We start from the raw sequence: 13,726 nt of genomic DNA, 5'->3' as shown, positions 1-13,726 counted from the left end.
GACCTCTCAGTCCGCAGGCCGACGCTCTATCCACCGAGCCAAACCGGTTTCGGCTGCCTTTCTGGTTTTGAAATCAGTTATTGTCAACAAAAATGTCTGCTAGGGTTGTGCTCGGGATTGCATTGATCAGAAGATTAATTTGAGGAGAATTGTTGAATGAATGGATGGGCACATGCTCAAAACAACTGGCACTGCAGCCCTCCCCTGGCTCAGGAGACAGGCTGCAGGTGGAGGCAGTTGAGACTCACTCTGCCATTTTCTTACATTCGAGAATTCTCTTTGCATCTAGATCTGAACTTCCCACAGCGGGAAGGAGCGATTGGGGTGAGGGCAGTCAGGGGGCTGGGTAAAGGGATGTCTGTGGCGGGTTCACTGTGCCTGCCACTTCCAGGCAGGATGCTGTCTGCACGTGTTTCATCGGTCTTCTGAGGGGACACCCTCTCTTGCGGGAGCAGGTGGGTGGGGCTGGAGCTTGACTTGGGCCGGCATCTGCCACCACCTCCTGCAGTTCTGAGAGTGGCGGTCATTCGCTTTTCACATCGGAAAGCAGGACTCAGAGTGAGTTGTTCAGAGCCTCGGTGGGGGCCTGGCGTCTGTTGGTGCCGTTACAGAGGCCGGGGGACAGCTGTGAGCAGGAGGTGCAACCTCTGTCCGTGTGGGGCGTACCGTCCAGACCGTGTGCAGGGAGCAGCCGGTGGGCAGGTGCACGTGATGACAGTGACCGCCAGGGAGGAAGGGACCAGGGTGATGTGGAGAGGAGCTGGGACTCCCTTTGACGGGGGAGGCTCCTGCAGGGCAGCATCTGAGCAGAGGGGGCCCTCCATGCAGAATGCAGGGCCTTCCTGGCAGGGGCACCCTGAGAGTGGTGTGTACGTGGCTCCTAAGCGGTGAATTCGACTCCGGTGCTGCTCTGGGATCGTCCCCACAGCCCGGCCCTGTCACCAGGCGCCCACCGGGTAGCCCCCAAGTGCTCTGCTGACGTAATGTGCACGTGGACACGTGTTGGTGTGTGCGAGCAGCCTGCGCCTGCTGACGTGGGTACGTGTATGCTTCCTGCTTACAGCTGACACTGAAGACGTGTGCATCGTGGAAAGATTGTTCTCGAGCAGCTTGGTGGCCATCGTCAGCCTCAAAGCTCCTCGGAAGCTGAAAGTTTGCCACTTTAAGAAGGGAACGGAGATCTGCAACTACAGCTACTCCAACACCATCCTGGCTGTGAAGCTGAACAGGCAGGTGAGCACCAGCCTCAGGGCGTCAGACCTCGCTCTGCCCGTGTCTCTGTGCAGTGTGGCTGCGGCCGCCACTGCCCCCGGAGGCCTCCGGCGCCTCCAGGACAAACACGGTCCTGAGCCAGCGTTTCTGGCCCGAGCCCCGCTCACCCCCCACCACCCGCCTCCACGCGGCGCTGTGTTCTCGGACCCCTCCCTGATGAAGGCCCTCGCTCTCTGCCGCCGGTCTGCTCATCCTTCCGGGCACCGTGTCTGTGCAGAGGCCCCACGTGGCGTCCTCTCCTTGCGCCTCGATGAGGGTCTGTGGGAGCTCAGCGCTGTCCCTGTCGGTCATCCTGGGCACTGGCTTTCTCCCACGTCGTGCAGGCGTCAAGGGCTGTGGGCAGTGTTACGTGAGGACTGACCGGATGTCCATGCAGCCATCCTTGGAGTTGAGTCATAGTTTATTTAGCTTCTTTTACTTTCACACGTGTTACTTCAAAAAGCCTGTTGGCATCTTCTTTCTCCTTTTTTAAACTGTTAATTTAACCTTTGATTTAAGATGATGTACGCTACTGCCTTGGCCAGCTGTTCAGTGGTTAGAGCGTTGGCCCATGCACCAGAGGGAGGTGGGTGTGATTCCAGGTCAAGGGCACATACCTGGGTTGCAGCCAACCCACTGAGATGTCTCTCTCACATCGATGTTTCTCTTTCTCTCTCCCCTTCACTCCCTCCTTCCCACTCTCTGAAAAAGCAATGGGAAAAACATCCTCAGGTAAAGATTAACCCCAAAAAGTGATATAATTTATTGCTTTTTATATCTTCCCCAAACAAGAGAGTCTGGCCCAGCGTGTGGGCCTGGTGGCTGGCACTTGAGTCCCTTTCCCGGGCTCCCGTGGCCTGTGCTCACAAATGCAGCACCGGCCCCGTTCACAGCGGAGTGCCCTGGGCTGAGGGCGCGTGGACCGTGCGGGGCGCTGCTCGCGGCTACTGCCACGTGACCACTGACCTGGCTGAAATAGGGATTGGTCTGTTGGCTGAAAAAGTTGGTTAAAATAGGAGAGGATAAGGCATCACATGTTGAACCTTTTTATTTTTTATTTAATTTTATTGTTTAAATTATTACAAATAGTAGTACATATGTCTCCTTTTTTTCCTCGTTGAGCTTCCCCCGGCCTCCCCTACCGCCTTTTTAAAGCTTAAAACACACGTGGTGTCCCATGGCAGCAGGTGCTGAGTGCGTGCGGGCCAAGTTGGCTTCCCTCGATGCACCCTCCAGGGACCTCCGTCTTGACGCGCAGCAAGAACACGGACACCTGCAGAACAGCCTGGGTGCAGGGGGAGTTTCATATTTCAGGAAATCCTTCGGCTTTCACCTTCATCTTGCCGCGCCTCGTTCAACAGCAGGTGTTTAATTACCAAACCCACCCAAGGCACTCGATGTGGTTTTCGCGAGGGGCAGAGGGGTGAGGGATGAGAGACAAACACAACAAACCATAATACAAATCACTTTTCTTACCGTATCGCCCAGTTTCTGTGACATGGAGGCAATGCATAGTGAGGCGTCCTAGTGCAGCGGCAGTAGAGACGAGGCAGGCACGGGTTCTGCATGCCCTACGGTAATGCAGCGCCCTCTGGAGTGTGCAGGCCGAGGGGTGCTATGGGAGGAACGCCAAGCGTCTTGATCCAAGAGCCCACTGAGCGGCTGGGCGCATGCGTGCAGCGTGGTGGCTCTCTCCACGCTCGCCTCCCTGTCTCTCCTCTAGAGGCTCATCGTGTGCCTGGAGGAGTCTCTGTACATCCACAACATTCGGGACATGAAGGTGCTGCACACCATCCGGGAGACGCCCCCGAACCCGGCGGGTGAGCGCCCCGAGGAGGGCAGGGCTGCTCGGGGTGTCCTGTTAAAGGTGGGGGGGGGGAGCTCTCTCCTCTGCAGAGCCCACAGCTGGAGGCAGATTGAAGTGGATCGACCTTAAGCCAGGCTCCCTTCCTCCTGGCACTGGTCTTGTGACCGCATCGGTCAATGGTTTGGTCAGCTTCCAATTTTGAGGTCACTAATCACTTCCCACCAGAGGCCTTCAATCTGCTGACAGCCCTGCTGTCACGGGTGGGGGAGGAGGGGAGGGGGGGTGGCCCTAACCCAGCAGTGCGCTGTGGCTGCTCAGAGCCCTCCCTCCCGGCCCTGGGTTAAGTGAATGCGCTATATGTCTCACGACCACAAAGGAGCCCTCAGGCCTGACTGCCCTGCTCCCTGTGTCCTCAGGCCTGTGTGCGCTGTCCATCAACAATGACAACTGCTACCTGGCCTACCCCGGCAGCGCCACCATTGGAGAGGTGCAGGTCTTCGACACCATTAACCTGGTGAGGTTCCCTGAGGCTCTTGGAAATGCTGGTCCCTCGAGTGCTGTGGGCCCTGGCGTCCTGGCATCCTTGGCTCGGCGATGCAGTGCCCGCCGCTGGCCCCCAGCAGAGCTGTGCTGGTCCCCGTCAGCTGCCCCGGGGTGGGCTGGAGGAACCTGTCACCCCGGGCACTTCCCTGGGCCCCCACCCCGGAAACCAGGTGGGCTTAGTAGTCACCTTTGGTTCTCCCACCAGCGAGCTGCCAACATGATTCCCGCTCACGACAGTCCTTTGGCCGCGCTGGCCTTCGACGCCAGTGGAACCAAGCTCGCCACTGCTTCCGAGAAGGTAAGGCCGCCGGGTCCGTGGGAAACCCGTCCTGGCCCCCGGCCCCGTAACCACACGGGCCCTCAGAGGAGCGCCGGCGACACCCACCTGGCAGGGCCCACTGCGGGCTCTGGGTGTGCTGCTGGGAGCGGCTCTCCCGCAGGGGAGCTGGGCACGTTTGGGACGGGAGACCGAGCGCCCTGCATGGCGCGCCCTCACCACTGCACCCCGACATGGCCCGGGGCAGGCTGTGGTGCTGAGGCCTTGGGGGGCGAGAGTGAAAGTGGAGACAGTCTGAGGGGGTCTGAGCGCATTCCGTGTTCGCCTTGCCCTCTTTTTCTCTGAACAAAGTGGTGGTCACAGTGCGTCTCGTTTAGCCTCCTTTCCCTCTCTGCGTCCGACTGCGCTTCTCTGAGTTACGGCGCCTTTAAGAGCTGCACCGTGTTCACTTACAGCTACTCTGTAGATAGGAGTGTATTTAAGTCCCGCCTGGGAGTCGTTCGTGTGCAGCTCTGGTTGTTGAGAGAGTCGGTGAGGAGACTCCGGGTTAAAGGGCCGGCCCTGTCTGCGCTCGGAGAAGAGGCCTCGGCAGGCCCGACTGTGTGGCCCTCCGCCTCCGTGACACTGGGGGTCCCGTCCTCTCGCGCTCACTGAAGGGCTGCGTACGTGGTTTCCTTTGCTGTTCTCTTCCTCTTCTCCCCTCCCTTCTCTCAGGGTCTCGTTTGTGCTCCTGGCTGCTCCCTCCTCTGAGCACGGGGACCTGCCCCTCAGCCGCCTGTGCCTGGGTTCAGCCTGGGTGTCCCCTCAGTCCCCTCCCCTCGAAGCCACTGGCTCCCCTGAACCAGCCAACGAGTGCCACCCAGGCAGCCACTCCCGCTCCCCTGGGCTCTGCATTCTTGACTCTCGGGCCCCGTTTCTGCAGCGACGGTGCCAGTGCCGCTGTTCCTGGGTCACTGTCCTGAGTCTCCTCGACCCTTCGTGTCGTTACCTCGTTTGACCCTCCTCCAGGGGCACGCTTCCCTTCGTGTGGGGAGCCCCGCGAGGGCAGGCACTTTCCCGGGGTCGGCCGCTGGCGGAAGCAAGGATGTGACTCCACGCCCGCCTGCGGTCTAGACGCTGCAGGACTCGCCGTGTCACCGGTCCCTTTCCTCTCCCTCGGGAGCGCAGCGTGGCCATGAGCCTTGGCTAACCCACCTCTCTTATGGTTCTGACTAGGCCTTCGGGAGCCAGTAGAAACAGAACAATTTCTTCTGGGCTAGAAAGAGAGGCTCTTGACTTGCTTTTACACAGAACCTTCTGGGTTGAGGGATCAGACCACCAACGCGTTCTCGGCCCGCTGGGGCCGCCCTGGGTGCGGGCTTACTCCTGCCTCAGAACTGCCGTCCAGCAGCATGTCGTCGGTCAGGGTTGCACACTGGTGTGGCATGAAATAGAAACTCACGTCTGTAAGGAACCCGAACGCTTAGGTTGCGGAGACGCAGCCTCTGCCCGGTGTTTGCATGCGTGCCCACGCCCCTGCTTCCCGAGATCTGCAGCCTTGCTGGGGTCCTCCCACCCCAGAGACTCACCGTCGTACAGGGCGTCACTCCCTGCACCTGCTCCCTGATGGCCGGGCCGCGCCGGGCCTGTCGTCTGGCTCCTGCGGCGCAGGCTCACTGAGTTCCTCACCGCCTGGTGGTGACCGCACCCCTCGGGGTCACTTCCGAGGCAGGTCTCTCGGCCCCGGTGCTCAGTCCTGTGTGCCCACGGAGCCTGTGCCTGCTTCCGGAGGGGGAGGGGGTCGCAGGGAACGGACACCCTCTCAAGTGTCTCATGGCCCAGAGGAGGGGCTGTGGCTCACCGCCAGCCTGTTTCCTTTCGTCTCAGCAGGGGTTCCCTTGATGCAGGTCTTGCCGATGTGCAGGTGACGAATCCTTTTAGGCCGGCAGTTCCCTTGGTCAGTGGCTCCAAGTGGCAAGAAGGGCCGCAGGGGGGTGACGGCCTGACCAAGCGTGTCAGACTCGCCCATCACGTTAGGAGGCGCTTCCCAACGCGGGGTACACGCCTCAGGCGCTTAGTTTGAATGGTTTAAGCTTCCAGTGATGTAGGAAAAAGTAGAACTGGTGTGTTCCATGTTTGACTTCAAGCTGTTAATGATTAGAGTAAGTGCTGAGTGAAGTGGTGAACGGGGCTGGGCGATCTGGTGAGCTTGTGGCAGGAAGCAGGAGGTGGTTGTGCAGAGGGCCTGCTGCAGGCTGGCCAGGAGGGGCTCAGGCAGCTGTGGGGGGGCTGGCCAGGAGGGGCTCGGGCAGCTGTGGGGGGGCTGGCCAGGAGGGGCTCGGGCAGCTGTGGGGGGGCTGGCCAGGAGGGACTCGGGCAGCTGTGGGGGGCTGGCCAGGAGGGACTCGGGCAGCTGTGGGGGGCTGGCCAGGAGGGACTCGGGCAGCTGTGGGGGGCTGGCCAGGAGGGGCTCGGGCAGCTGTGGGGGGGCTGGCCAGGAGGGACTCGGGCAGCTGTGGGGGGCTGGCCAGGAGGGACTCGGGCAGCTGTGGGGGGCTGGCCAGGAGGGGCTCGGGCAGCTGTGGGGGGCTGGCCAGGAGGGACTCAGGCAGCTGTGGGGGGCTGGCCAGGAGGGAGTCCACAGTGCGCTGTCATGGAGAACTGTTCTGTTTCATTTATAGTCTGACAAAGAAATAAAGAAAGTCCATATTTTCTCGGCTAAAAGCCTTTTTTTCCCCTCTTTTTCGCAGGGGACCGTGATTAGGGTGTTTTCCATTCCAGAGGGACAGAAACTCTTTGAGTTCCGGAGAGGAGTTAAGAGGTAAAGTACATGAGCCTCCAGCATTGACTCTTAGTTCTCTTTGGGTTCAGTGTTTGTGTTCTCTGTGACCAGCAGGTGGAAACGTGGCCACTGGGCACAAGGTGAACGGCAGGCGTGTTCAGCCCGACCGGACGGTCTGGGGGTAAAGGGACGTGATGTAAGGCCAGCGGGACGCAGAGCGATGGCCAGATAGGGGCGCGAAAGGACCGGCAGAGCCGGGCGGTGTGTGCCCTCCACCTGCTCTGCGGGCGGCTGCGGACTCTGACCTGGTTCACAGGCTCCGTCCTTACTCTCTGCCCTGAGAACTGGAGCCGGCCCTTCCCCTCCCTCCCCCGCCATCCGGTGGCTGCGGCTCTGCCTTTGAAACAAGCACACCGCGACTCCCAGCACGGAGCTCCCTCCCGCTGGCGTGCGCTACAGAGCTTGCAGGGCCGAGCCTAGCATGCCTCCCTGCCTCGGAGGAGGGGCTGTCCCGGTCACCCCTGGGTCCTCTGCCTCAGGACTCGCGGGAGAGATGGGGATCCAGGCTCCAAAGCCAGATCCCGGGGCCCTGCTTGTAGCCGGGTAACCTGGCTCAGCAGTACTTGACCTCTGGGGCTGGCACCAGCCCAGTCAGGCTCTGGTAGAGCCCGCCTCCCCGTCCTGAGAAAGTCCTGCAGAACCTGTCGCCACGTCCTTTCCACCCTTGTCCCTGTCCCCCATGGCCCCCAACCTCGTGCTGGCATCCCTCCCTCCCTGGGGCAGTTCCCACAGATGCGTAGTCAGCTTACATCCTCTCTCCACAGCCAGGCGTCCAGCCCCGCTCCCCTCTTGTCTCCCCTTCCCTTGCTTCCCTGCCCCGCTCTGCACCTGCCTTTGCTCTCCTGCTCCGTTTCCCCTGCGTCTCAGCACTGCCAGGAAAGCTCTCCTCGCCACAGCCACGTCCTCCTAAACGCACCCCTGCCTGCCTGCCCATGTGCGTGTGGCCCAGGCTGCTTTCCTGCGGGCCCCGTGCTTCTCCCGCCCCCCGCCTGCTCCCACGCCCTCTCGGTAAATGCTGCCACTGTCCCTCCACCCAGTGTCCAGCCAAAGGGACTCCTTCCCCTCATTCCATGCACCTGTTAGGCTCAGGCATGCCGGCTTTCCCAGGGCTGCCCCCACTGGCGTCTCCTCCTCTGTGTCCTGTCCGTCCTCCCGCCCTCTGACCTCACGCTCCCTGTGGTTCTGCTGTCGGCCCCATCAGTCCTTCCTCAGACTCAGCCCTGGCTCTTCTTTGGGGGTGAGAGCGCAGGCAGAGCACCCCCATTTGGACCCTGTCACAGCCTCCCTTTGCCTGTAGGACTAACCCCAAACTCCTGCATCCTCAGCTGGACCCAGCCTCTGGCCCTTCGTTCCAGCTGTTTTATTTCCCTTCCTGTTGCTCCCGGTCCCAGCCAGACCACGTTGAGCAACCCTTGTCTCCACGGGGACCTGGCCTGTGCTGTCCCCGGTGCCTGGCTGTCATGCTGGTGCCCCTTGGAGTCTGCATCAGGTGTCCCTCAGGCCAAGCTTCCGGCAGAAGCACCCTCGCCCCCACACCATGTCTGTAGCGACTCCCACACCTGTCCTAGCGCCCCTCACTGGGAGCGGCAGGGCTGCACACACCTTGCTGGGACAGGCAGGCAGGGCTGCCCCGCTGTGCTCCAGCGCGTGCCACGGGGCTGGGCGCGGGGCGCTCCTCGGTCTGCACCGAGCGACTAGGGACCTTCCTGTGGACGGGCCACGCGTGCTCCCGGGGCTGGGAGGAAATGCAGGCTATTTGCTGGCTTTGGGGTTTTTACAGTGAGTTTACGATGTACTATAGGGAGTTAGTGTGTTGAATGTTGAAAGTTTTACTCTATTAAACATCGTCAGAGGGGCCAGTTTACCCTCTGCATGTTAAGAATTGCTGTAATTTAAATGAAAGAAAATTGGCTGTTTAAGAACATAGGACAGAATTACTGTCACTTGCTGTCCCGTTCCCAACATCTTTCTCTCAAAATGTTTGAGAAGGTGACTGGGGGAAGGAGAGCGCTCCAGCAGCCACGCAGCTGTCAGGGAACTGTCCTCCCCTGCGGCGATGGTTACAGGCCCCTCGGGAGGTTGCTGGTGGCCAGTGGCCCGGGTGACAGCTAACCCTGCCCCGCCCGCAGGTGTGTGAGCATCTGCTCGCTGGCCTTCAGCATGGATGGCATGTTCCTCTCCGCCTCCAGCAACACAGAGACAGTGCACATCTTCAAACTCGAGACTGTGAAGGAAAAGTGAGTTGCAAACATTCGATTGTTTGAAAACCAACAGAGAACTTTGTCCAGCTCACACTGATGGGTGAGCCCAGGAGCCCAGACTCGTCCTGCCTCCTGCCTCCTGCCTCCTGCCGGGCCAGGCCCTGCGTGGGCTCTGGATCAGTGTCCCCGCGTCCGCACGCGGCAGGGAGGGATCTGTCCCCGTGAGGTGGTCTAGTATGGGAGGTGCTCTGCGTGAGGCTGGCGGCAGGGCGCGGGGACTGCCGTGGTCATTGCAGACATCTGCCTCGGCACGCCCCTGAGCACAGAAGCACGTCTGGGCGCACTGCCCAGTGCCGGGAGCGCCGTCGCCAGGCTGCCCACAGTGGGTGCGTTTCTAAAGCAGGTGATGTGAGTCGTGTGTCACTGCAATGGGCATGTGCGGCGAACAGAGCGCTGCTGCTTGTTCCTAACATGTGAGCCTTCCCCCCGGGCCAGGCTTGCTCAGGGCACGCTCCTCCCCAGGGAGCATTTGAGTAACCTGCAGGTGCGCGCAAGGTGAGCAGCGGCAAAACGGGCTGTGGGGAAGGAGCCACTTGAAAGTGGTGCTCAGAGGTTTCCGAGACTCTATGAGACCCAGGGGTGCTGTGAGGGGGGCCTGCACGTCTCCTGTTTGCTGCAAATCATTTCCGTAATCTACGCAGCCACGTGGGAGGGCAGGCTGTTCCGAGGCTGTGGTTTCTGCCCCTTTTCCTTGAAGGAGGGGGATTTCTCTTGAGGTTTCGGGCTGATCCTTGTCTCTGTGGGTGGGACGTGGTCATCTCCGGGAGTCATGTTTCTGCTGATGCCCTCCAGGCCGCAGGAGGAGCCCTCCACCTGGACCGGCTACTTCGGGAAGATGCTCCTGAACTCCACCAGCTACCTGCCCTCCCAGGTCACAGAGATGTTCAACCAGGGCAGGGCCTTCGCCACAGTCCGCCTGCCCTTCTGCGGCCACAAGAACATCTGCTCCCTGACCACGTGAGTACAGGCGAGCCTCCCTCCCCTTGGCCTGCGGCGCCTGGTGGTCCCCTTACGATCCTTCCAGCCTGAGCACAGTCACAGACTTCGGCCTGTCATGGAGCCGAGGTTTGCCTGCCGCGGGGACCCGCAAAGGGCATCGTGGTCATCAAACACGAGGGCTCCTGTAGCTCCTCCCTGCAGAGGCCGCCTCTGTGTCTGGGCACTTGTGGCGATAAGTCAGGGCTGGGAGCGCCAGCATCGAGCCCTCTGGGAACCTTGCTGGCGTGGCTGGGAGCACTCCGCCATGGCCTCGCTGTGACTGTGGATGTTATAGACATTATGTTCATCCTTCTTACCCGCCTGGCCTAGTTGAAGAAGTCTCCTGAAACCGCCTGCCCTTCGTAGTCAGGGAGCCGGGAGACGGATGCCGCCACCTGCTCGCCCTGGGGCGCCGGCGCTTTTTCCCGCTGAGGACGCCCTCAGCTTCGATGCTGGGGCCGCAAGTAGCACAGAGGGTGCGGTCTTGGTCCTGCAAACACATAGTGTGTCACTCACTCAGCGACATTTGTGCTCACTTTGGGGGGGCAGAGGGCTCCCCTGGCCTTGCCAAAGGCGAGGCTGCTAGTTTAGTAACCACAGAAGCTGTGGTCCTAGGATGTGGCTGCTTTTCCTTCCACCAGAATTCAGAAGATCCCCCGACTGCTGGTGGGAGCGTCCGACGGGTACTTGTACATGTACAACCTGGACCCCCAGGAGGGCGGCGAGTGCACCCTCATGAAGCAGCACAAGTAAGTCGGCCTCTCTCGCCCACGCTCCCCCCCCCCCACCTCGCTCTCTCTCCCACCACCCCCTCGGCTCTCTCCCGCCCCCTCGGCTCTCTCCCGCCCCCTCGGCTCTCTCCCGCCCCCTCGGCTCTCTCCCGCCCCCTCGGCTCTCTCCCGCCCCCTCGGCTCTCTCCCGCCCCCTCGGCTCTCTCCCGCCCCCTCGGCTCTCTCCCCCCCCCCTCTCCTCGGCTCTCTGTCCCGCCCAGGCTGCCGTGGGCCCTGCGAGTGTGCGTTTCCTGCAGAGACTGGCCCAGGCCGTTCAGGAGCTCCACCTTCCCAGACAGTCCCTGGTGTGGCACAGATGTCCGCTCTCCCACCCCGTCTGCCAGGGACTGCAGCTCTTGGCAGCTCTTGGCGGGAAGTGGTCAGCACTGCACCTGCCCTTCCTGGGAGCAGGGCTTCCCGCCCCCCCCCCCCCCCCCCGGGACCGGCTACAGACAGAGAATTTCACATTCGCAAGAAAGGGGTGTCACAGCTTGTCCCGTCCGCACAGCCAGGGCGCAGTTTGAGGGCCTGCTGTCTCACCGTGAGATGGGTTTTCTCTTTGAAAAGAGGAGTTGGTGTTGGTTCCTGGGGAAGCAGTGCATTGTGGTCTTTTGCTTTTGCTGCTGTTTGTCACCTAGAAGCACGGCAGTGCTGAGGATTGGGTGCAAGGGGGAATATTGTTGATAGCGACTCCTGTTGGCCACCAGCCTGCACATGAAATAGCTGGTCCCGTAGGCATAAGTCTTTTTGTCAGACTTTCCATGTAAAGTCCGAGTGAACACACCCGTCCCCGCAGTGTTGGAGCGCACGTGCTGTCCTGGCGAGCGGCCTTCGCCTCTGTCGCTGCGCGTCTGGCCCGCCAGCCCCAGGCCCTCACTGTGTTCTCCACTCCACCAGGTTGGATGGCAGCATGGAGACAACCAATGAGATCTTAGACTCGGCCTCTCACGACTGCTCCTTGGTAACTCAGCCCTACGGCACCGCCGTAGCCAAAGGCACCCACGCGCCTGCATCTCCCACGAGACTGGGTAAGGCTGAGGGACAGACCTGGAAGGTAATGAGGCCGGGCCTCCCGGTGCCCGCGCTCTGCTTCCTTCCCAGGGGCCACCCCCTTGTGTAGGGCAGGGGAGTGACGCCCTCAGGCCGGGCAGCGGGTGTCACCTGGGCTGTCCAGGCCCCGGAGGCGGAATCGATTTTCTTCTGAAGAAAATCATCCTGCCTCAGGCCACTTGGGGTGGACGCGACTTGTGCCCCAGTTCGCTGCCTCTCCAGCGTCTGTGCTGGGGCCTTGCCCTGCGCCCGTCTGACCTTCCTCAAGCGGAGGGCCCTCCTGGCCCCGGGCCCTGGAGGAGGCACGCTGTGGCAGGAGCTGTCAGTCAGCGTCCCGGCAGACGGGGGCGGTCTGGCCGTGGCTGTCCAGCTGCTGTGAGCTACCTTCCCCCAAACACCAGCCTGCCCGCCGTTCTGCTCGCGCCCCTCTTCGCAGGAGCGCTGAGTGTCTGGCGCTCGTGTTGCGCACCCACGTTAGTTCGAGGCGCACTCCGTGCTCCGCCCCTGAGGAAAGCACAGCCTGTCCCCTAGGAAGCCGTGCTCTGCAGAAATGAATGCCGCATCCTGGGCTGCCTCTGGCTGCAGGGAGCTCTTTAGTCACAAGAGGGAGTAAAAGGCAGTCTGTGCGGGCCGCCCCGAGGGCCCTGTCCAGCTCTGGTGACCGCGCTCTCTTTGCAGCCTACACGGACGAGCTGGGCGCCGTGGGCGGCGCGTGCCTGGAGGAGGAAGCCAGCGCCCTGCGGCTGGAGGAGGACAGTGAGCACCCTCCCATGATTCTGCGGACGGACTAAACTTGAGCTGTGAACTCTGACCCCACAGCAGAGAACACTGGCTGACAGAGGACTTTGTGTGATGCTGCTACGAACTTTGACCTGAGCTGGGGGAGAGGATGGCAGAGACTTAAAAAGAGGAAAAGGCTGTAGTTGTAGTCTCCTTCCCGACTGAGAAATACATGGTTTTCACTTCAGTGGCTTTTAATCTGCTATGAATTCTAGCTTTTTGTTTGTTTTCTCTTTTTGCCAAAATTAACTGGTGAAGCCCTTGAAACCTTGCTTTGTTTGCATGCATTCATGTGCCAAGCCAGCACAGGGCAGCCGGGAGCCACTGGCTACCAGCGGCCGCGTGGTTTCTCGGCTGTGCGCATGGGCGCGCAGTGCGGAGCAGGCCTGCTAGTCCAGCTGGTTCTGCTCGACCAGGCCCGGGCCCGGGCGGGTGGAGGGTCCTCCCAGAGCCCCTCCTGGACCATGTCCTCCTCTTTATTTTGTTAATTAAATTTTTTCCAAATTGGACTCTCCTGGGATTTCTTCCATGTGGGGTTCTGTTTCCCCCCTTGTTTCCCCTGTGGTGTAGGCAGAGGTCCTTTCTGTGCTCACCCCCTTTTTTCCCCCAGGGAGGGGACTCGAAGGCCGGCCTCGAGCACTGGGCCCAGGGGTGCGTCTCCCCATCACTAAGCGGTCCCTCTGGTCTGTGCGGCAACCGCCTGCTGACGCCTGTGTGTGTTGTTCTCTCTCTCATTGTCAGGATTCCTGCGTCCGTGTAGCGCAGGCCTAGTGTCACAGTCTGAGTTGTCCCCCCGTCCCTCCGGGGCCCCTCGCCGGTGTCGGGAGTGGAGACGGAGGGGCTCCGAGGAGTTGGCTGCGAGCACCTCCTGCGCGGGCATGTGTGCCTTTTATTTCAAGCTCTCGGAGTTGTGCAGACTGAGAGGTGGGCAGAGGCCCAGGCTCCGCCGAGCTCCCCTTCCGTTTTACAGAACTGACCCTCAGGGACCTCGGACTCTGTTCCAGACCAAGACGCGCGGGGCGAGGTTCTAGGGAATTGAGTGGCGTTGGTGGCGTGGAAGCGCCCTGGGTTCTTGGGACGTGGCAGCTGAAGGCACAGGTGGAAAAGCAGACGCCCCGGCTGCGCCTCGCTTTCCCTGCGCCAGGTTCTGGCCCGAGGGGTCAGCGTGCGTTTCAGGTCGTGTTCGTA

General features: G+C 61.2%; 1 protein-coding gene across 6 annotated transcripts in view; it reads left to right on the top strand.

The window, feature by feature from the left end:
* WIPI2 (WD repeat domain, phosphoinositide interacting 2) overlaps positions 1 to 13,047 on the top strand; it is a 39,270-nt gene extending 26,223 nt beyond the window's left edge. For all 6 annotated transcript variants that reach the window (XM_081093151.1, XM_081093150.1, XM_081093153.1 and 3 more), the window contains 10 exons: positions 1,064 to 1,233; positions 2,975 to 3,071; positions 3,475 to 3,572; positions 3,807 to 3,899; positions 6,608 to 6,678; positions 8,829 to 8,936; positions 9,753 to 9,917; positions 10,580 to 10,687; positions 11,606 to 11,736; positions 12,437 to 13,047. In XM_081093151.1, the coding sequence (XP_080949277.1) occupies positions 3,026 to 3,071; positions 3,475 to 3,572; positions 3,807 to 3,899; positions 6,608 to 6,678; positions 8,829 to 8,936; positions 9,753 to 9,917; positions 10,580 to 10,687; positions 11,606 to 11,736; positions 12,437 to 12,549 (933 nt within the window). In that variant the 5' untranslated portion in view covers positions 1,064 to 1,233; positions 2,975 to 3,025 and the 3' untranslated portion in view covers positions 12,550 to 13,047. The remainder of the gene's footprint in view (positions 1 to 1,063; positions 1,234 to 2,974; positions 3,072 to 3,474; positions 3,573 to 3,806; positions 3,900 to 6,607; positions 6,679 to 8,828; positions 8,937 to 9,752; positions 9,918 to 10,579; positions 10,688 to 11,605; positions 11,737 to 12,436) is intronic.
* The last annotated feature ends 679 nt before the right edge of the window (positions 13,048 to 13,726 follow it).

This window comes from Myotis nattereri (genome assembly GCF_964212035.1).
Source record: "Myotis nattereri genome assembly, chromosome: 5".
NCBI lineage: Eukaryota > Metazoa > Chordata > Mammalia > Chiroptera > Vespertilionidae > Myotis > Myotis nattereri.
Note: the sequence above shows the minus strand (reverse complement) of the source record. Positions and strands in the feature narration are given on the sequence as shown.